This window comes from Stegodyphus dumicola, chromosome 5, assembly GCF_044657685.1.
Source record: "Stegodyphus dumicola isolate Sdum_Otavi_A_Nest chromosome 5, ASM4465768v1".
NCBI classification, from domain to species: Eukaryota; Metazoa; Arthropoda; class Arachnida; order Araneae; family Eresidae; genus Stegodyphus; species Stegodyphus dumicola.
Genome location: NC_140772.1, coordinates 197,967,240 through 197,991,618, shown reverse-complemented (window position 1 = coordinate 197,991,618; position 24,379 = coordinate 197,967,240). Strand labels below are relative to the sequence as shown.

At 32.7% G+C, this 24,379-nt stretch overlaps 1 protein-coding gene across 1 annotated transcript in view; it reads left to right on the top strand.

Moving 5' to 3' along the window:
* LOC118193141 (reversion-inducing cysteine-rich protein with Kazal motifs-like) overlaps window positions 1–24,379 on the top strand; it is a 232,762-nt gene that overhangs the window by 146,600 nt on the left and 61,783 nt on the right. The window contains exon 4 of the mRNA XM_035364220.2: window positions 16,004–16,040. Within this exon, the coding sequence (XP_035220111.1) occupies window positions 16,004–16,040 (37 nt within the window). The remainder of the gene's footprint in view (window positions 1–16,003; window positions 16,041–24,379) is intronic.

The window sequence follows — 24,379 nt, the reverse complement described above, 5'->3', positions numbered from 1 at the left end:
TTGCATAAGAACCGAACCCACCGCATAGTCTGATGCATCTGCCGCAATTTCCAGGTTTTCATCCCCCTCAGGGAATTTTAAAACAGGGGCATTAATAAGCGCTTCTTTTAATCTTTCAAAAGCTGTGTTCGCTTCGCTGTCCACGTAAATTTACTCTTTTTTCTTTTGATTACTAAGAGTGGTTCAACAATATTAGCGAAATCTTTTATGAAAGATCGATAGTAAGAACATAGTCCAAGGAAAGACGAAAGTTTCTTGGCGGTGTTGGGCGGTGGGAAATTCTTAATAGCTTTTATTTTTGAATCTTGCGTTTCTATACCCTTTTGCGAAATTTTATAACCGAGATATTTAAGTTCTTTAGTTGCGAACTTGCATTTTGAGGCGTTAATTGTAAGACCGGCCTCTTTTAATAATTTAAAAACTTGTTCGAGGTCATTAATGTGTTGTTCCAACGTACTACTCGTTATAATTATATCATCTAGATAAATTAAAGTTGATTTTCCTAGGACAGGCTTTAGAACAATGTCCATAGCTCTCTGGAATGTTGATGGGGCCCCACACAACCCAAAAGGCATGCGTAAAAATGCCTAAGTGCCCGATTTTGTTATAAACGCGGTTTTATGTATAGCTTCGGGTCTCATAGCTATTTGATAGTAGCCAGACGTTAAGTCCAAAGTAGACATATATCTTGTCGATTTGATCTGTCTAATGATCGTCTATAACCGGCAAAGGGTAAACTGGGAATTTAGTTATGCTATTTAGTTTTCTATAATCGATAGCAAACCTCCAAGCCCTTTTATCCGAAGGAGGAAACTCGTTCTTTTTCCTACATAGTACGACTGGACTCGCGTATTCACTATTTATGGGCGTTATTATTTTATTCTTTAACATCTCCTGAATATGTTCTTCGATGATTAGGTCTTTTTGTTTATCATAGCGGTAAGGTTTAGTCCTACAAGGTTTTTCGGCATTTAATTGAATCTTGTGCGTCACGATCTGACAGTTTCCCGGTTTTTCTGAAAACAAATGAGAAAAATTACTCACCACTTGCTTGCTGTATTGCTTTACTTTCCTGGTCATTCAAATGGCTAAGGTCCAATTCAGGTGTCTCCACCGGTTCCACCACCCTCTGGTCCATCTCCAGCACCACGGAACTATCTTGAAAATTTAATTTGGCCCTCGCGGCCCTTAAAAAGTCCATACCTAAAATAAGAGAGTGTTGGAGGTGTTTCACCACAAAAATTAATACTTTGAGATTTTCCTCTTTTATCTGTAAGTTTAATGATACTTTCCCGATGCAGTGACATGTTTTTCCTTGCGCCGCTATAATTTCCGTATTTCTGGTTTTGAATAGTCGTATCCTATAAAAATTCTTTTTGAAGAACTTTTCACTCATGAAATTTCCTTCTGCCCCTGTATCGATGAGGGCTTCTACTGGTACATCGCCAACCAGGACTTGTATAATTGGTAGCTGTGAGTTTTTTACGATGACTGTATTTAGATGTCTATTTGAGGGTTTTTCTAAAACTTCCGGGGTCTGGACCCTCCCTTTCACAGGCCCCTCTAGTCGTTTAAAGCTTTCCTTTCAATCTGTGTCTTCTGGGTACGCGGATGCTTATTTTCAAATTTTCTTTTTGGGCCTTGACCTTCGAGTTTCGATGCGTTAGCTTGATAGTTCTTTCCCCCATATGAGCGATTTCCATTTCTGGTTTCCTCCTTCCTTCTGGTACTTTGAGAATATGTTTCCCCTCTCGCTCTTTCCGCTATTCTGCGATTTTGAAATTTCACCGCCAATTCGAAAAGTTCCTGCAATGTGGTTGGGTTTCTAATTTCAAAGTAGTCTTGGACAGCGGGTAACAATCTTGGTAATATTATTTCAATTATCTCCGCATCGGGTTTTTTCCCATACAACATATCCGTTAGTTTGATTTTTCGTAAAATAAAGTCCGTCAATTGTGCTGTATCCCGTTGATAGAAACTATATAGTTCGGCTTCCAGCCGTGCGCGATCTTTCACTAGGGGGAAGGCCTTTACTAACGATTTTTTGAAATTTTCAAATGTATACGCCGGGCTTCCAAATTCACCTAGAAGAAATTTGCCTATATTTTTCCACCATAGCGCGGCCTGTCCTCTTAGTGCTGATGTGGCAATGGCAACTTTTTGTCTTTCAGGCACAGGATAGAGCTGAAAGTGGTTTTCTATACCTTCTAAAAATACGGACACCGAATTTTTTCCGTCGAAATAGACGTTTGGCTTGATTGATGCTCTCAAAGTCTGGACCAGGTATCCAAATCCTTCTAACTGAGTTGTCATTTCTTGGTGTTGTCCAGCGGCTTCCATCCAATTTTCGGCCATTTCAGTTCGATAAGTGTTCGGGCGCCAATATAACGTTGCGCGCCTCTAACTAGCACGCAACCAAGAGGTGACTGTGAAAGCTTGTATAAACCACAGAGTCTTGTAAAGGGTTTAAGTCCCTTTTTATTCAACGTAATGAATTACAATTGCGTTCTCTTGACGCTTACAAACGGTGCCAACTCGGCAGTCAAAATAAAAATAAGAACCTGAAAAGAAAGTAAAGACAATATTCTAACTACGAGGCTCTCTAAAATAACTAACTCACCGCGTTTTACAAAAGCCGCAGCTAATTCAGCAGACTTGAAGCTCACTGGAACAATTGCAACTACTTCCCGCCAAGCACATAGGCCGCAACGCGGGGTTCTTCAATTCTCGATTTCTACCTCCGCGCTCGCTAAGTAAGAATAACTCTCTCACCGAACTCGTTTCCTTCTATTTAAATCATACTACTTCCGCTGATAATTTGAATGTTTGCGCGTTCTACTCAAATTTACATATTCTGGCATTGGCAGTTCCAGGGGAAAGTAAGGCTTGACAGGAAAGATAGTTTAAACTTAAAATAAATGTTAGTTAAAATAAATATAAACCCTACAATTAAATAATTCTAATGCATTTATACTGTTCATATAATTGCTTTAACATGGATAAAAAATTGCCTTAATTGTTGGCCATAAATAAGTTATGCATTTTGTTTCAAGTAATATCTTGGCCTAGTTTTAGTGTAAAAATAAAATTTTATGCTTGATTTTCGTGTGTGTGTGTGTGTGTGATTATGGCAAAGCCTCGAGGGCTATCTGCCTAAGAGGAGGGATGCCTTCGTGGAGGACTTTCTAAGGGAAACTGGCTCGTATACACGTTACACATGGGGAAAACCACGAAAACGCCCATGCAGCCAGCCCGTTCGCGGGATTCGAACCTCGGACCAAACTACCAGTGTTCAGCGACTTTACCGCTCGGCCGCTGGTGGGCGCTTGATTTTCGAACACAAATAAAGAAAAAATTCGCATTTTTTTTACGTTAGAGTTGATGGCTATACGTTTAAGCAATTAATACTTAGGGCTAGAATTTAAAGTCAACGAACTTCTAGTTTCTTTTACTGAAATAAAAATATACTGCATAAGCCTTTGTTGAAATAAGCTACGATGAATCCAAAATAAATGAATAAAATTCTTCCCTATTAGCTGCGATAAACATGTACTTAACCTTAAGAAAAGAAAAAACACTGAACTGGTTCATTCAAAATTGTTAAATTGGATGTTAAAATTTTAAAGTACTGTAAAAGAATATAATATTACGTACCATAATAAAATTAAGAAAATTAGATTTTAAAGTAAAATGCTATGGTAAATGTATAAAAATATATGAAATGGAAAAAAACTAAAAATGATACGCTAGATTTCAATGCAAATAACTTTAAAAGTTAATCAATGCTTAAACTCTGTTATTTTTGTAGATTAATGAAAAAAACTCCAAATACAAAATCTGTGTACAAAAAAAGGAGGAAGAGAAATAGCGGTTACAAAATGGTATAAGACTGCTATGTAAAGGCACAAATAATTATTTGCAGCAAGGGGAGTGACGTAATAATATCACGTGACAGTTTTTTTTTTTTTTTTTTTTTTTTTTTTTTTTTTTTTTTTTTTTAATGACACAGTGACATGATATCGTTGAAACTATGTTTCCCAGAAATACCGATGGAAGAAACCATTCTGCTTCATATTGTAGCATTTTTTTTTTTAATTTAGAAAATAGCCCAATCAATAAGTTTTCTTAATCATTCTTTTGTAAAGAATGGCTAAACGCTTCTTTTCTAATTTGTAAAAAGTTCAAAATTTTGTAGTCTAAACAATTCTTGATGCTGAAATTTTAATATCATAAACATAAATTGATAAAAAAATCTAATTTTTAAGAATTTGCCAAAAAATCAGAAATTACATTAAAAATTTCATACAAATTTCATTTATAGTATTCCTTTTTCAATGTATCCGATGGTGCAAAAACAGAAATTTCTAATATTTTTTTACATGTTCGCCAAACGAAGGTAAAGCGAAAAATTGACTGTCTATTGGAAATTCTGAGGCTATGCTCATTTTAAAATTATTTTGCGATATTGCTGTTAAATTTAATTTTATGGTTTAAGTTCGAAGAACATGATATTTAATAAATAAAGATAACACACAAAACGTTAAGAAAAAGCCCCTTTGAGCGTAATGTAAAATCAGAAAGCTTTCAGATGTATATATATATATATATATAATTTATTTATTTTATATTTTATACGAATTTGAGAAAACTTTATTAAATAAATCAGCAATCAAAAAGCGTTGTGTTGCCATTCAGCCAAATATCTGGAATTTAATTAGAAATCTCAGGGATATTAAAGACGTGGGTTTCCATACGAGAAAATATTGGACACTTGTTTTTAAAATTTAATGAAAGAATTCAGCAATTTAAAAAAAAAATTTAGTCAGTGTCCAGTATTATATATATATATATATATATATATATTCTCCTGAGCCAGTTTGTTACTATATGACGAATAGGATATTTAATTTTTCATTCAGATTTATTCTGTTATTTAAACATTGAGCGGTTTAAAAGCAATAAATGCAGTTCTTAGGAATATTTCATTCTACTTTTCAATTTGGTTGATTTAAATAAGAAAGCATTTAAATCGTGAGATAGCCTAAATAGAAATATTCCATATTTTTTTATCATTCTAGCTTGGCTCATTAAAATCATCACATATTTTTTTCTCTTTCCTAATAACTGTTATAGATGACTGGCCATTTAATCGGCTAGTTAAATTTTAAAAGAAATCTAAATTGAATTTTGGGAGAAAAAAATCGCTTCACCACATTGCATTCATTGTCACCCACAAGCAATGTGTGTACAATATTTAAACTTGAACTTAATAGTTTATCAAGAAGTAAGTTAAAAATCGATGACAAACTTCAGCCCACAGCGACAACACGGTGAGTGAGCTATAAACAGTTTATAAAAATGAAAGAAAAAGAAATGCGCACGTAAACGTGGTAACTGTTACGTCATCACTTCTACCCTCCACCTTCCGTTAATCATTCAGGTTTTGGAAAGTAATCAGATCATGAGACCATTACAAAGCTACCGTAATTCATCCAGATATCGTCCAGCTGATAGCCAGAACACTTGTGTTTTCGCGGTTTAATTTCGCATCTTCAACCTAAAGCTTCAAAACATATTTCCTCTTATGAGAGCTTTATAGTACCGCTAAATCTGTTACCAGCTGTTAAGAGCTTACGGCAGCAGAAAAAGCGTGATGTGTGCTGTCAGATCCGGGTGATATTTGCTTTTCGACGCAGCTGGAGATATTTCAAATCCTAAACTTCACTTAACGAACTTTTTCTGAGAAAAAATATGTAGTCATTGCTGTGTAAAAGAGAACTGAGACGAAATTGCGTTGACATATAAGTAAAATGAATATTTTTGCGGCATTCAGCGACATCTGTTGCTCAGAATAAAGTTCGTTTTAATAAACTGCTTACAAACGGTTAAATTTAAAAACGTAATTGACTTCGGTGTTAATTTAAAAACAAAATCTTGTTTTATGCTATCAGTTAAGTGGAATGTAATGAATATGTTAAATTTTATTGATGCAGAGCATTAAAAACTTTGTGGTCTCGTAGCATATTTTTTTGTGATGTCATATTTTTATCTGCTTTTAATAACTTTAAATTTAGGCGAAGTCATAAAAACTTTGTTAGTCTGATATAAAAGTTATAAAAAATTCGGTCCAAATGCATAGAGTTTTTCTCGATTATAAATTTAATACTGTCTAGATTTGTACTTCAGATTGATATGCTCTGCTTCCATATATGAGCAGCAACCGTACTTGTATTGTTTTGAGAAAGTAAACGAAAAATTTGTCATAATGTTTTATTTTGCCTTTCTCATTTAAATTGCCTACAAAGATGTATTTCAAAGTATCTTTTTTATAAATTTTTAGGAAATGAAAAATGCGAAACTAAAATACGCCTCAGAATGGAAAAAGCAGAAACAGTTTTGGCTAAGAAAATTTTTTAATTGTGATACTTAGCTTATTTATTCTAGTATACTGTTCTCAGTTGCCGAAGACTTCCCCTTGAAGCAGAGCTTAAATTGCACAGGAGCCCGTCTCCGGGTTTCTCACTTTCTAAGGTAATTCATGAATCTAGGTGGAGCGCACCGCAGCCCTAAATAAAAGGGTTCCGGCACTTCTTTTATGTCCCTGACACACAGTTTCAGCGAAAAAATTTTATTTTAAAAGTAAATATACCTTAAAAATTGATTATAACTTCCAAATCCATTCCTGTCTTTCTCTCGGGTACAAACGTTTTGACGCAGACCTTTAACTTTTAAAGGAAACAAAAGCCTCCATCCGCATATCCAAGGCTTATTCTCCAGGTAGTGCAATGAATTTACTAGAGCGGGTAAAATGTTTTCTTTTCGAAAGTACTAAAAGTGATTACGTTGGTAGTGCAGGTCCAGTGATTTCTCACTGCACAGCTTCCGCAGACTTCAGCTGTGTAACAAAATACGGGTAAAAAATTATCACTTCTGCAAACCTTACTTTTGTTTTCATGTTGTTATCGGGTTGGATTCGGAGGTAATTTCTTCGCCCAGTCGCATGCTGCTGAATAGTTAGAATGATATCGGCAGCGCATCGCGGTCAGAAATCTTTGGACTCTTCTCTCTGTTATCGAAGCTTCGCATCTCCATTAACATTTCTTTCCATCATCTCATTGTTTCTAGCATCCTCTCTATTCTCATTAGTGACACTTTAATCGTTTTACTTTTCCCATTGGTGTGCTGGAAAAAATAGATTTTGTTCTCCTTCTCCCTTGAAAGCACGTTGTACTGCATTTTCAGAAACTTAAATTCAGCCGGAAGCCAGCTTTGTTCTTGGAATGAAATTGTAAGTCCTACGGGAACCACAGATAAGACGAGGTTCGATATTTTATTTCTTTCATTTAACTATTTATCATGAAAAATTAATATATTAAATTTTTATATTTTGTTGCATTTTAATTTTAATTTACTTATTTAATTATTTTAAGTATTATATATTTTATTATTTTAGTAGTTATTTTATTTATTAGCCCAAAGGAGCCTTAGCTCAGAAGGGCTATTACAAGGGCTTGTAATTTCGTTTTGGCATTTTGCGTTGATTCACTTTTCAAACTGTTGCCACCAAATATTATCGCCCTGTGTCATATTTAAAGAAAGTAAATGACGAAGAATCTGCATAAATAAGTAAGATATAATATATAATAATAAGAAGAAGACATACCTAGAGTCATCCAATTTTTGAATAACGTAATCCTCCTCAGAATATGGTCATCTGGAAGCCCAAATTTGGAATTTGGAATTTTTTATTATCTATTTTATATTTTGTAAAGCACTTATGAGTTATTGATTAACAAACTCAACGATTTCAAAGCTAGCAATGGCAACACTGTAGGGTACAAAAACATTTTTATCTCCAGACTGTGTATCGGAAATTCTAAAGAAGTGATGTTTTAAATATTTGCGATATTGCTGTTGAATTGAAGTTCATGGTTTAAGTGCGAAGAACATGATGTTTAACAAAAAAGAGGTAACACAGAAAACATTAAAACAACGCCCCTTTGGGGGTAATGTGAAATTTGAAATCCTTCAGATTTTTTTTTTTTTTTTAAATTTTATTTACTTATTTATTTAGTTTGTCTTCTTGCTTTTCTTTTAATTTGTTTTAAGCCACTGGGCTCCGGCACTTCTGAATTTAGAAATTAAACCCTGCTTTAAAATTGATATTTTTCTAATGAATTGTTCGTGATACAGTTTACAATGAAAGATATGAAAGCATTTCTAGCTAGAAAAACTTTTTTCAATATTTTATTTATTTATAAATTTTATTACATCTTTCTTGGCTGATGTTCATTTAAAATGATTAAACCATGCATTTTTATCCATTTTAGATAATTATTTCTTATTTTTAACATTTTAAACTTATTAATTTTTCAGTGTGAATTATGAAAAATCAAAATCTGATTTTTTTAATTTACACCGTCTGTCCGAAAAATTCCGAGCCAGATTTTTTTTCCTTTTAAATAATCATAACTGGGAATCATAAGCGATAAAACTGGGTGTCATGGATCGGTTGTGCAAGAGGATTCAGCAGGTTTGTCCAGAATGATGAAGCAAGAGGGATTTCTTCTTGCTACCCGGCCATGCATTCGCTCACACGGTTGGCGTTGGTGTGCAATTCCTGGAGAAAAAACGTGTGTAAGTTTTTAACCACCTTCCATATTCGCACGATTTAGCGCCGAAAGATTTTTTTTTAATTTCTGAAAATCAATCTTCACATGAAGGGTCAGCGTTATCCGACGTATCCGACATTCAAGCCACACTGACACGCAAGTTGACTAAATACCCGAGGCATCTTAAGTTTCCTTTAGCTTTCGCTAATCGTTTTGGATGAAATGTTTTAGACAGATGGTGTTATCGGTTTCATCAAAACCTTCTCTTAAAAAGTGCGTTCTCTAAGTAATGAATAATAATCAAGTTCTTTAAAAATACTAATAAAAAATAAGCTTGTGTTTTGTGTGTGTACATATATAGCAGAAAATGAAGAAATAAATTTGGCTGAATGATATTTTTTATTCTTATTTAGAAAATTGAAAATTAAATGTATTACTGCTAGATTAAAAAAAATAACAGGTCTCTTTTGTTTTGATTCCAAATTAAAACGTTTATCGGAAAAGGAAAATGTGTATAATCTTTCTCTATTTATGGTATGAGTCCCTATTTTATACAAGATGCTTAATACAGTAATATCCTTTTGTGCTATTACCTCGCTAAAATTAGCTTTATTAGGAAAATGCGTTAGCACTTATTCTATTTTATCCCGCTGTTCTCCTATTTAATTCATAATGAACAGTTTTCATACAGTACTGTTTCACAGCAAATGTGTTCATAATACTTTTGCTGTGCTTATCCCCATGTCCTAGCTAATAGTCTTTGAAATGACTTAACAATTAATCATGAATGTAACAGAAAGTGTCTGTCGTTGAAGTGAGGCTTTGGGCCCCATCCCGATTCTGATCAACAACACCTTAGAAGACTGATTCTGAAGATTTCGTACTCCTTTTCTCCAGCCACCAACTTACTGAGCAGAAATATGGCTCAACACATTTAAGAATCCTCATGCTATATATACATATATTATATTTGGCATTTGGCACTTTGACCAAATATATATGTGATCATGTTGCGGATAGGCACAGGAATGACGAAGCTTGGCATCAGAGTTCGGGCGTTGTTTGGCTGAGTGGAATATAACACAATGATGACACAGAAGGATTTTGCCTTTAATTGCAAATCTTTATTCAATTGAAATGTCAGATCATTTTTCTTTTAGATGAAACAATTCTATCGGGACTTGAACCCGTCATGAAAAGTTGCCAATTGTTTGCCTCAGAGCTGTCGCATACAGAATATAATAGAATATATACAAATATAGTCCACAAAACCTGCTATATCAGGTACAAAAATCTTCTTTTCAAGGTACGAAATAAAAACTTGGTTAAATATGACTAAAAAATAAAACTTGTTTAAATGAAGTAAATGAAAAAATATTAGATAATATAAACAAGCCATTATGATGGATAGTTCGAGGTCTTTTATGCTTTTACTCTATGACGTAGTCATAATTGCCTAATTTCTTAATGATTTCCTTGTTGTGTTGATCATATTTGAGGAAGAATTTATGCGAGAATTTTAGAATTTCTGAGTCTGTAGGTTTAATCCTAAGGTCATTATGCAGAGTGGAGTTTCTTACGAACCAGGGAGCATTGGCTATGATTCTCAAGGTTTTATTTTGTATTCTTTGAATTTTCAATCTGTTCGTACGAGGGGTAACCGCCGAGGCTGGATAAGCATATAGTAGTATAGGCATATAGTAGTCGTATGGCATGTAAATATAAAATTCTTTTAGTAGCGATGCTAAGAGTTGAGTGTCTTCCTATTAATGTATAAACACTTCCAATAGCTTAGCTTACTTTCTTGCAGATATAATTGATGTGATTTTGAAAGGTTAATTTTCTATCTAAGTGAACACACAGGTATTTGATTGAGGTATCACGTGCTATTTCAATATTATTAAGTTTGATATCTTCAAGAGGCTTTCTGGGGGGGTGTTTTTGAAAATAAACAACAGTAGATTTTCAGCGTTGATTTTTATCTTCCAGGCTTTAAACCATGGATAAATCTTATCGAGGATTGCTTGAAGTTTGGAGACGGCTTTTTTAGGAGTCAAAGATTTGCTTAAAACCGCCGTGTCATCTGCATAGCTTGAGATGAGGGCTTCTCTATGATAATTAAGGATATCGTTGATGTATATGTTGAAGAGCACAGGTGCTAAAATATTACCTTGTGCTACTCCTGCAGTGACGTTTTTAATTTCAGCTAAGGAATCTTTAATTTTAATTTGAAAGGTGCGCTGTCGAAGATAACTGGCTATGAGAAGAATGATTTCTGGTGGAAATTTATATCCCATTAATTTAATGAAGAGGCCTGGATGCCAAACTCTCTCAAAGGCTTTTTCTTATGTCGATGACTATTCTCACAACAGTCTTCTTTTTGTTAAAACTTTCCCCGATATGCTCAACTATACGGGTTATTTCCTGTGTAATATAGAACCCATGCCTAAAGCCAAACTGGTGGTCTCTAATGATGTTATGATCTTCTAAGAAGGTATTGATTCTATTTATGATGAGACGTTCAAATAATTTTCATAAAGCTGAGAGTAAGCTAATAGGTCAGTAATCTGAAGTTTCAAAACCGTTCTTCCCAAGCTTCTTCAGTACAAAAATAACGGCATGTTTCGAGTTGCAAGGAAAAAGGTTTATTCTTAAGCAGGCATTACAGATATTTGTGATTTGCACACTTCCTTTTCTGGGAAACTCCATGAGCGCTTTATTAGTGATGGTGTCGAAACCTGCTGCTTTTTTAAGATTTAATTTAGTAATTAGATTTAATTTCATTAGGTGAGGTAGGATAGTTTCTTTTATTTTGGTGGGTGGAGAGAAAGTCAGTCACATGACTGCAGATGAGCGAATCATTTGGTTTGTAGAATTGATTGACGGTAAATTGCTTTTCATACGTACCGGCAAATTTATTAGCAATATCTAAAGGTTTGTTAATTATTATATTGTTGTCTTTAATCGGACCAATTTCAGAATTATTTTTCTTTAAGTCTTTTGCAATCTTCCATATGGAGTGGTCGATGTGCGACAGGTTACTAATAAAATCATGCCAGTTAGAATCTATAATCAGCCATTAATTTTTTGAGCTGCCTGGATGCTTGGTTCGGGCGAAGTTTATCAATAGGATTTAGAGTGTTTTTATAAATTTTCTGTAATCTATTCTTCTCTGTAATTTTATTTTTCATATGAACTGGTAAGGTAAATTTATCTACGGAAACGGGAGATCTTGAGTTATTAATAGCCGAAATAATATCATTGGTGAGCACTTTTATGGCATTTTAAGCTTCATTTCTATCTGGGATGTTATTATTTATTCATAGAAATATTGTTATCGAAAATGTGGGTGAAGTTATTCCGGTTTATTTTTTTATGTAACGGTGGTTATCGATGGCGAAGTCCATATAGCGTAAATCTGATAGGAAGATGATCGGAAGTGAGTGCGTTATCTACACTAAGATAAGGCACTTGCTTAATTTAGAGGTAATTACTATATCCAAGACATCAGGATTAAAGGCTGAGTTGCTAGGGTAGTGAGTAGGCTCCGTAGGAACATGAACTCTGATATTATTAAATAAGCAGTAATTATACAAGTTAATTCCATTCTGATTTGTTCTCCTGGAGTGCCTAGAAGTATGTGACGCGAACTCTGTATTTATACGAGCTGTTACATAACATGCCAAAGTGTTCTCGAAAGTACTGGTCTAGGGAGAAGATCCGGAAATTGCGGAAAGATAATTAGAGGTTGCCTCTTCGCGTAGAGCAAAGCTATCTTATTTTTTATAGTTTACATATATATATTTGGCCCTTTATACGCGAACTACGGCACAAAACAAAGTATTTGTTATGAAGAACCGAGGATGAATATGGCACGTTTGTTTTTTTAAGAGTTATTTTGAAATAACGGCAGTTATAGAGATTATTAGACTTTTTCAAGCAGGCAACAAAAACTCATCTGCTTCGTTAATGAGAGTCCAATCAGGGATTTTCTAATTTGCTAGCTGGATAATGTAACCTTCCATATATTTAAAGAGTGACTGGGGAGAAGTACGAGATTCTCTCATCCAAACCCAGGTGGTTCGATTGTTGTCCCTCATATTTCAATTCAGATGCTAATGTCGGGTCGGGAATGGTTGGAAATCAACCGAACCACGTATCTTTCAATTTCGAAGTGGATGTGCTAACCACTTCCGTACAATAGGATTTTTTACAGTAAATATTCTGCGAGTAAACCAAATGTTTAAATTTAAATTCATAGAAGTACAGAACGTGATGTGTTTTGCGTTCTGAAGAGGTTTAGGTTAGTGGAACATTTTGATTCAGCTGAAATCTTCAAGGGGCTATGCTGCCAAGAGAGCGGATTTTGATGAAGCAAGAGCTCTGAAACTAGTACCATGATGAAAGAAAGCTCTTGACAATCAAATTATTTTAAAAAAACAGCTCAGACTTGCACTTTTATTATTCTTATGTTTTATTTTGTGTATGTGTTAAAGGTTTGGCAAAAATAGCTGTTGTGCGCACTTTTCAAATCTGTCTCGTAGTTTAAAATTCATGTACTCCTAAAATAAGTGTGTAAGCTTACGCATGTGGAGTTAAAATCTTTCAAAATCTCGTTGATTTAAAAGGTCTTGTTAGGCATTTAAGAAGCATTAAGTATATTCAGAGTGAACACATTTTATAATAAGACGGCAATCAAATTAATCACTGACTTCTTTTTCTAATAAGCAATTACATGCACACGTAACTGATGAATATTTCTGATTAAATGAATGGCACATTGTTACTCGACGTACTCGGAGTTGCCAAATGGCACATTAAAGATATCTCCACATGTTTATCTGCAATCATGACTACTGCCGCTACTTATCTATGCCTTGATTACAAAACATATTATCACTCGGGATGTCATCACTTCATTTGTTCTAACAGCAATCCTTAATTTCCAATTCTTTTCACTCTTCACTAAAAAGGAAGATACTTATGAAACGCATTCAAGAATTCTTAATATCGTTAAGAAAAGACATTTCACATTACGATTATCATAAAGTAGCGATTTTTACTCATTGTTTCGAAGACAACCATTATGAAAGTCATATAACTATTTCCATATCTTAAATCTAATTTTGCCTTTTATTTTCCATTCATTTTAAGATCATTGTTTCCTCAATTTTATGATAATATGATTCAAAATACTTTTATTATGATGAATAAGTGCTACTTCCTTCTAAACCCTATCAGCGCAGTAATTCCTAAAACTCTGCGGCATATAACATTTAATTATCTAAAAGAAATCTACAAGAGAATAAAAAAAATATATTTCATTATGAATATCCTTAATTTTCATAATGTAATTACTTTTTAATACCTTAGTTTGTATTTCAAATTAGGTAATATTAAGTGCAAAGGTATTAAAACTAGCATGTAGCCTATCTAGTATGTAAACAATCTATTTATTACTAGTGGTGTAAAATTTAGTTATTCTGCAATATCTATTTATTATTTGCTTTAGAAATGGTTTCCTACACTAAATTTATTTTTATACACTAAATGGGAAAATTTAGATGTATCTCATGTACAGCAATAACTGAACTGAATAAAAGAATATAATCATTGCAAAATTTTAAGACCGCAATCATTTTTATAAGAAATATAACATATGAGATATATAATCATGTAAAAAATATATTAGCCTCGGTTTCTAATTTTGAGCTCATTACAGCGAAGAGAGCGCACTTTTGGGTTTTCTGTGATATAATATAGATAATATTTATAAGCAGGTGAATGAATAAAGCGCGGCCTAAAGTATAAAAAATGTACTAAGTTTATTCATCACTTCTACCTTAACGCTTATGTTAAAAATGTAAACATATTTTCAGCTTAGCTTTACCTGACAGACCAGGGGTGATCAATTTTCAAGTTAGTAAGAGCCAATTATTGGAATAAAATTCCACAGCTAGATTCTTGTATCGCTTTAAAAGCGGCAAAATATCTTTTGAATGAAACTAATTGTCAGTGATATCATACTTTGTAATTAATCCAGTTATATAATGACGTAGTCCTCCACCCAAACATGGGCGCCGAGAATCCCGAATTTTATATTTCGAATTTGTTTTATTATTTATTTCATATTTTGTGAAACATTAACGAGTTTTTAATTAACAAATTCAACGATTTCAAAGCAAATAGTGGCAACATTGTACGAAATAAAAAGTTTTATCTTCAGCACGCGAGACTGTCTATCGGAAATTCTAAAGATAAACTGTAATTAAATATTTTGTGATGTTGTTGTTGAACCGAATGTTATGTGGCGTAAGCGCCAAGAACGTGATATTTAATAAATAGACACACAATATGTTAATAATATAAAGACAAGAAAAGTTTCGTATAGCCATCTTAGTAAGAAAATTGAACACTGATATGACAAACTGAGAAAAGATTGAAAAATACAAAAAAAAAAAAAAAAAGTGTATACCAACACTTAACGCTGCATCGGGAATCCTAAACGTATACTGATATATTGCTTCTAAAATTTTTATAGTTTATATTGTTGAATTGCATATGGCGTAAATGCGAAAAAAAAATGTTGCTTAATAATGAAGCTAAAATGACAAAAAAAAGTGTTAGTAGGAGTGAGTGCTATAGCAGACCGGTACACTGCGAGCAAAGCGAGAGCGTAAAAAACCTTAGCAAACTTTTTTTGTGCTATGGCTAAAATCTAAAACTTTCAGACTTAATTTTTTTTACTTTTTTTTTGGGGGGGGATAATTACAGAAGCACCTATTTCTAGCACAGATTTTAAAATAAAACATAAATTTAAAATGAAGAAAAGGACGCATTATAAAAAGTTATAATGTGTTAAAAATAACGAAATTGCCTGATAAAAATATCACGATTTCTATTATGCAAATACCATGGTCCATTCATATTTTTACGGAAAGCCTATGATTTATCAGAAAAAACTATTATCTGACATGACCCCTACTTAGTTCAGGTTACAAGACTACAGCCCATTAAAGCCCCTAAACGTAGTTTGGGGAAACCAACTGATGATGTGTCTTACGCATAATAACGTCTATAGGTTTAACAAAACCCGACGTAGGTAGCTATGAAAGAGTTTCCAATAATTCTGGAGACTCATATCATGCATGGTTTTGATATCCTCTAATAATTAATTCTATTCTACTAAAACACGCCGCGTAAAGAACTCGCGGCAATTTATCCGCCGCAGCTCGAAAACGAGTTAAATGAGTAGCGGACAGGTTGCGACGATCTTTTTTCGTAGGTTAATCAAGTAGATATGAAGTAATAAATATTACATGATTCCGAGATCTGATAAGAGATGTTACCAATTACATATGCTAATAGATTATTTTTTGTTCTCATTCCAGCTCTCCTTCTGGGACTGCGTCAACGAAACATTGGAGGGTAAGTTGAAATCTTATTCATTTATTCGATCTGCTCGGATTTTTGATTGAGTTAGGTTGGTTTAAGGATATCCGGGTGTTAAATGCTATTCTGTAGCTGAATCTTGCATCAGATTATGCCTCGCAGGCAATCACAAATACGTTAAAATTGTCCTTTTGTTGTAGTCTAGCCTCGGTATTATTTGCATTTCCGCCTTCCTGTAAAGAAAGCTGTTATAACTGTATATTATTCATGCAGATTATTTGCATGTCCCATCCGTCAGCATGTATCTAGATTAAACGCATATCAATTGTTTTTTCTCTTGGAGGGGTAGTAAAGAATAATACTAATGTTGTACAATTAGAAGTAAATGTAAATGAAAATATTCTCTTTATTTAATAAACCAAAGCAGTGCTCCTGAAATATTTTTTTCTCTCAACTTTCTAATAATTCTTCAGGACTCCTTACTTTAATAAAGATGGGAATTTTCAATACATTAAAAAAATAAACAAATATGTTTTAAAAGCAGACTGAAGTGCTAGACTACTGAGATAATATTCTAGCGCTTTATTTCTTTTAATATTTAAGTATGTTAGCACAATGCTTCAAGTGTAGGTTTTGTGCATGATTTATAAAAAAAAGATATGGGCAGATTGTTTGAGGCGTCTCATAGTTGCGAATATACAGAGGAAAGTGCAAGAACAACACTGCCTGATGCTTAATAGATAACAGTCACCCAGTCATTTCATAGTATTACATCCGAATTCAATGATGGTGCTGCTTAGTACTGAACGCTCTGTACAGCGTACACTCTTTTCAAGGAGTTCTTTAATAGTCGTACAACGCGGATGTTACTACTGACATCACTGAATCAGGTAATAAGTTTTATATGGGCCAGAAAACATCTTCTTCAAATTGTGAGTGATTTGTGTGGATTTGTGTGGATTGTGAGTGTTTGCCTGATCAGGAGAATTGCTTTTCAGCGATTCAAGCAAATAGAGAAATTTCTTGGTGGAATAGACCTGTGGATCTCGCCTGTCAGTTACTGAAATGGACCTTGTGCGCTGTTTATGGCATTGTCTTAGAGTGGAGTATGTTCTCTAGAAGGTGCAGATAGAAGTGGGAGGGGCATCGAAATGTCATCATTACTCGCATAGGTATAGTCCAACAGCATTAACAGGGCAGTTCCGATCAAATTTTGAGAAACAGCCCCCTTAGGGACAAAGCCAGGGTCTCCCACTCTTCTTCTCCTACCACCAAACTCTTGAGGGTACTTTCGGCTTGAGTAACCCCTTGCCGCAAAGACTCTATATTTTTACAAACATCCACGCCTCCTCCGAGATTCAATCTGGGATTCAAACCTGAGTCCTGGTGTGGCATTCAGGGTCACTAATTGCTACACTGATTGGGCAACCTATTCTGTAGACTATCAAAAACTCACTTTTCATCATGTGAATTACATACACAGATCTTTTTATTCCTTTATAAACCTCAGCAGATAATTTTCTTGTTCTACAGAACAAGCTGCCCAACCAGTATAGAGATTAGTGACTTTGAATGCCACACTGATGACCTCACGCTTATTTAATAAAATTTTTAAATTGTTGAATAAATTATGAAATTAGTTGACAATAGTAAATTACTGATTATTAAAATTGCTAAAATTAAGATTTTAAATTACTCATGTTCTAAAATTTGTGTACTTTCTTAGATATAGTTATGCCAAAAAAATTCTGTACGGTTTTTTAAATATTAACATGCCTTTCAATTTCAATACATTCTGCTGATTTCTTGCATGAAATTACTTTGTATTCTACTTTACTTAATGATTGATTCTATCAACTGTTCTATTGACTGATAAGATCTATCAACTTGATGTTTTAGGTATCGAAAACTAAGTAAATAGCATTATGTTTCAATAACTATCAGTATTTTTTACTAGAGTCTGCTGAATAATTCATCAAAATAATCAGTAATAACTACTGTTACTAAGGTACAATAACACGCCGAACAAATATTAATTTAGATGTCAAACAACAAAAATAACGCTTATTAAATATAATGCTGATTTTTGTTCTTTGACTTCTAAATTAACTACTGTTACATTTAAAAAATTGTCAGTATATTTGATATACAATCTGCTGATTCTTGCATTAATTACTTAAACTTTACGGGATAAAAGCATAGCGTGTGAAGCTTACAAGCTTAGCTTTGCAGTTGTTCGTGCAAAGATCTTACTTTCTCTTTAACGAGTGTCTATTAGGCGCTGGGCAGATTTTAACTAAGTAGCGTGACAAATGAAACAATTTTCTTCACTTAACTGGGTAGTTCTAGTTAATCTGGCGATTGCCACATTTCTGCATTTTAGCGATAAGATATATATTAAAAAAACTTTATATAACTAGTTAAAAGGTTCTGTAATTTTACTATTTAAATATACATGAATTCCCTGCCTTTGTCAAGAATTACAGTAGTAACCTATACTAACGTTTCTCAACTTTCCAGGTTTCTCAAAAAGGCAAAAAATAAAATTCAAATTAGCTGCACTGCACATGGAAACATTAAAAGTTTGGAAGTTAAACATGACAGTTACCAGTATTTACTTTATCTCCCAATACTGACATTATAAATAAAAACTGACCCAAATAAAAACAAAGTAGTGAAACGGGCTTGATGTATGAACATCAGTTCAGACTTAAGCTTACCAGCATACATTCAAAAATACAAAAATAGAATATCTGTGCAAAAATCGGCAGAGTCATCCACTTCATTAATGTGAGTGGCAACATTTATTAATTCAAAGGGACAATTAATTTCGTTTTGGCATTTTGCGTTCATTCACTACAAGCGTTGTTTAATTTTGAGCTAATAAAGTTAAAGAATTCCTAGCCTCTTAACAGCCTTAAATAATTAAAAGCAAATATAAATTTTCTTCTATTAACTTAAATATTTAAACCAGATTAAAATTTTTCGAAAAAAGATCTGAAAGCTTTCAGATTACATTACGCCCAAACGGGTGTTTTCTTTAACGTTTTGTGTGTTACCTTTATTTATTAAATATGTTCTTCGCACCTAAACCATAAAATTCAATTCAATAGCAATATCGCAAAATAATGTCAAATTGACCATATTTCTAGAATTGCCGATACACAATGCCGCGCGCTGATTTTTTTTTTTTTTTCCAGATACCCATATTCGCAGGAGGGTTACGTTATTAAAAATTTGATGGATCTAGGTACCTTTGTTTTATCACAGTGCGAGAAACATATATACATTTATGCAGATTCCTCATTATTTAATTTCTTTAACTATAATACAGGGCGATAATATTTGTTGGCAACAATTTGAAAAGTTAAACGGACATTTAAAGTTTTTGGTGCAAAATGCCAAAACGAAATTAATAGGTCTTCTGGGCTAACGCCCTTTGGTCTAATTAGTTTTAATACAATGTATCTAAAAAACATAAGCCTACTCATAAGAAACTGATATATAAGAAAACTGCTTCCGAAAGGTAAAAGTGGTCCTTACTTGATACAAATTAATTTTATTTAATTCGTTTTCTTTGTTTTAAATTTCATATTTTCAGGGGGCTACAGAGAAAAAAGTTTTACGTACAGAGACTAAATGTTTTTGTATTTTCATTGCAACGGAATGTGAACATTTTCTATTTATTATTTACAAAATATCTCACATACCAGATTTTCATTAATATTCTCCGATTCCCATCCCCCCACCGTAAAATTTCAGCTTTTTTCAGCGAGATATGTTTCCTGAACTACTTGCCCGAATTTGCTCCGAAACCCATCTGGTGATGACTGAAACAATAAATAAGTAAATATTAAAATAAAATGTCGGTCTTGTTCAGTTTAATTTCCATGATCTAAAACCATTTACTCTACTAATGCACGAATGACTACTAAGCAGAAAGAAAATGAAGCCACACAGGAAAGAGAAGAAGCAAAAAAGGAATCTAAAACCTTTCTTACGTGCTCATAAAATATGTATGTAATATAGTATACTAACTTCTTTTCTCAATAACTTTAAACAAATGCGCTTCACGTCTCATTCAATAACGCGAAGAAATGTGATGTGACTGAAATAGCAAGTAAGTCCATTCCTGCATGTTTGGTCACTTATGATCTAACAAAAATAAAAAAAGCAGAAGATAATTTCAAAATTATTTACATATAATTTCTTCTCTTCGGATTTTTTTTAAAGATACTTTATTTAAACTAAGCTATTACAATAAGTAGTTTGTTTTGCATTAAAAATTATTCTAAATGCTTTGGTATTTAGAAAGAGGTTCATTAGTAAATTTATAAAACGTGCTTCTTCTTTTACCGGCGAAGTGATTAAATTCGCCAAACATCAGTAGTTTGACCGAGTTCAAATAGCGAACGAGCTATTATTTATGACCAGATTGCTTGAATTCCGGTTAGTTCTTATAAAAAGGGCTGAACTGTAGTTTTGTTCGTACGTTGACGTTGGTCGTTGTTTGATGTTACAATTATTAGTTTCGTTAATAACTATAATAGAAATTTAAAATTAAAATAAAAAAAAATCTGAAAGGTTTCAGATTTAAAATCACTTCCAAAGGGGCGGTTTTTTTTAACGTTTTGCGTGTTACCTTTATTTTTTAAATATCACGTTCTGCGTACTCAAACCATAAAACTTAGTTCAACAGCAATATCGCAAAATAATTTTTAAATATCTTTAGAATTTCCGATATGGAGTCTCGTGCGCTGGAGATATTTTTTTTTTTTTTTTTTTTTTTTACAGTGTTGCTATTGCTTGCTTTGAAATCGTTCAGTTTGTTAATACAAAATTTGTTGAAGTGTTACAAAATATGAAACCGATAATAAAACGAATTTCAAATTCAAATTAGGGTTTCCACATGCCCATGTTCTATGGAAGATTACGTTATTCAAATTTTGATGGCTCTAGGTGCCGTTGTTTTATCACAATTCGAGAAACATATATATATTCATGCAGATTCTTCATTATTTAATTTCTTTAAATATAATGCAGGGCTGATTATGTAATATATTATTAGTACATATGTCTCACAAAGTGCAATGATGTTATTGATACATATTCTTTAATTTTTGTAGCAATTTACCTTGGCTGATATAAAAAAAGCGTCGCTGATCTGGCAGTCCACCTGGCTGCTGGTTGTACAAATAGATTTTAACTCCGCTGATCAGGTATTAATTCGGATTGGTTTCACCTTAGGACGGAAGCCTGGTCAACGGCTAACGAACGAACGAACAGGGCGATAATGTTTGGTGGCAACAATTTGAAAAGTGATTCACCATTTGTAGTTTTCAACGCAAAATGCCAAAACGAAATTATAATAGTCCTTCTAGGGCAAATTGCCCTTTTGCACTCCTAATGAAGTTCTGAAGATGACTGAAAACTTTAAATCAAGCTTAATATATAACATATCAAAAATTTAAATTAAGAATTCAGAAGAAGTAGATTATACCATCCTAGAAAAATTCTAAAATTGGATTAAACGAAACCTATTAAATTTTAAAAACATGAAGCAAAAGTGATATGTCGTACATTTAACACAGACAAGGCGTTTGAGTGCAATGTTCTCTATTTAGCACAGTTTTTTAAAAGAATCATAAATTAGAATAATTATGAAATCTCTATTTAACAGGTTAGAGAGTTTGCTTAGCTCAACTAGAACACAAATCAAAATTTAAAGTCTTCACAGACATTTAAATTGAAGTGATGAAAAAAAGAATTTACAAAAGACTCATTTATAAATTTTAAATATCTTCATACCTATTATATTCCAAAAAAGAACGTAACATGACTGCAAAAGAATGAAGTTCAAGTACAACGCAGGTACAAAATCTTTTGAAGACTTTGGAGGAGTATGAAAACATAGATGGCATTCTCTCTCGCTAATATATCGTTTACCACTCGTTTGTTTTTGACGTTGCCGAGTTTCATTATTCAAAAGTCGCATTAATTTATTCTAAAGTTAATACGATCACATAATATTTTTAAATTTGTTTAGCTTATTTAAAGAGAACTTACCAGTCGCATTAAAATTTTAAAATATATTTTAGATTATTCATATTTTCAGTCTCTAGACCGACTTCTCAAGTATTATTAATCTGAAACATTGAAACCTGAATAAGCCAAGAGAACTGAATCACGTTTCGGTCCGCATGACCTTTGAGCAAAGATAAAAATTAAATAAATAAATCTGAAAGCTTTCATAATTTATATTACGCCCAAAAGGGCGCTTTTTTAACATTTTGTGTATTACCTTTATTTATTAAATGTCAAGTTCTTCGCACTTAAACAATAAAATTGAATTCAGTAGCAATATCATAAAATAAGTTAAAAAGAGCATATCTTTAGAATTTCGGATACACAGTCTCGCGCGCTGAAGATACATTTTTTTTTTTTCGGTACAGTATTGCCATTGCTATATATCATGCTCTCCGCACTTGAACCACATAAAATTCAATTCAAAATATTTAAAAACGGCATATCTTTAGAATTTCCGATACAGTCTCGTGCGCTGGAGATAATTTTTTTTCTCCGTACAGTCTTGCCAATTCTTGCTTTGAAATCGTTGAATTTGTCAATCAAAAATTCGTTAAAGTTTTACAAAATTTGAAACAGATCATATAACAAATTCGAAATTCAAAATTCGGGCTTCTAAGTGCCCATGTTCGTTTGGAGAACTACGTTATTCAGAATTTGATGGACCTAGGTACCGTGTTTTTTCACTGGTCGAGAAACATTCATGCATTCTTCATTATCCAGTTTTTTTAAATATAATACATGGCGATAAAATCTGGAGGCAACAGTTTGAAAAGTGAATCAATTCAGAAAGTGAAACGACACTAAATATCATTTTGAGACTAATAGCCCTTTGGTTCTAACGGCCCTTTGGGCTAATAAACTATAAATTGAAAATGAAAAATAAAACATTATGTACAATATTTACCCCCATTATTTACCATATAATATTTATCTTCATTAATAATGTTATAGACATTTGCACCACCATCATATTTAATAGATGGTTTTTATATATATCGCGTAATTCTGTAGAAAACAATCGTTCACGCGCTGCCTAACAACAAGAGATTTTTTACATTATTTATAACAACTCAGTATTAATCTCAGCAACTAAAATAGATTGTGAAAAATATCAACGATAAAGAAAGGTTAATAACGGCAACAAAAGGTATCAGACCGGATGGTGAGAAGACTATTATTTAATAATGCAACAATAGCTTGCATATACAGGAAAAAAGCTGAAGTTTACCTGTTATTGCTAAAAAGCGACTTATTTAGGTTGAAAAATTTAGAGAATGGGATATTACGTAATGGAGTACAGTATATGAAACATTCATTGGTATTTACCTGACAAATTTGAAAGACAATTATTCAACTTTTAATATTATGCAGCGTTTGAAAAAAATATCGTGATTTAACATTTTAGGAAAAAAATATTTCAGTATTATTTATAAAATGTTATCTTTTAAAATGCTTATAAACGTTTTCGGTAAAATACCAGAAAAATGTAATTAGTCTTCTTAGGCGTGTCATTAATGTTTTGATCTTCATTAATAAATAAATGCGATAATATAATCATAGGTGACTAGAAGATGTTTTTAAGATAGCAGACTATAAAAAATCTTTAAAATCAGACTATAAAAATCCTATAAAATAAATAGTATGGACAGTACAATAACAGTATAGATGTAGTAAAGTAAAATAATAGTATAGATATACTATGAAATAAATAATAATATTAGACTATAAAAATCTTACTATAAAATATAGCATTTAGCAGACTAAAAAAATCTAATACTAGTAATGGTTTGTAGTTTAACGAATATTCATGATCTAGGAAGGTCCCTAAATCATAGAGGCATACAAGAACAAGTTATTGGAGTTTTAAAAATAGGCCTTTCGCCTTAAATTTAAGATAGAAACTTTAAAAAAACATTTTCTTTTATTGTATAGTAGTGCAATATGTCGCAAGTCACAAAACATTTTCATAATTGTTTTGCTAAACATAATGCCAAAATAATGCCTTGTCAATGAAATAATCCGAATATCAAACAAAGTTTGTGGTAATTTGAAAAAACAAAATGGAAGCAAAACAGAATCATCGACAATGGAGCCCATTTAAATTCCTACTCAAATAATAGCACCGTAACACAGATATCAAGATAATTAAAATTGTGAATTTAATGAGATCAAAATGTTTAGAAAAACGGAAAGCTTCTATGCTATAAGTATGACATTACTGTCATTATATTAAAATACCTTTATTTAAGAAGCTGGTTTGCTTCTATATTTTACTGTCCAAATCTCTA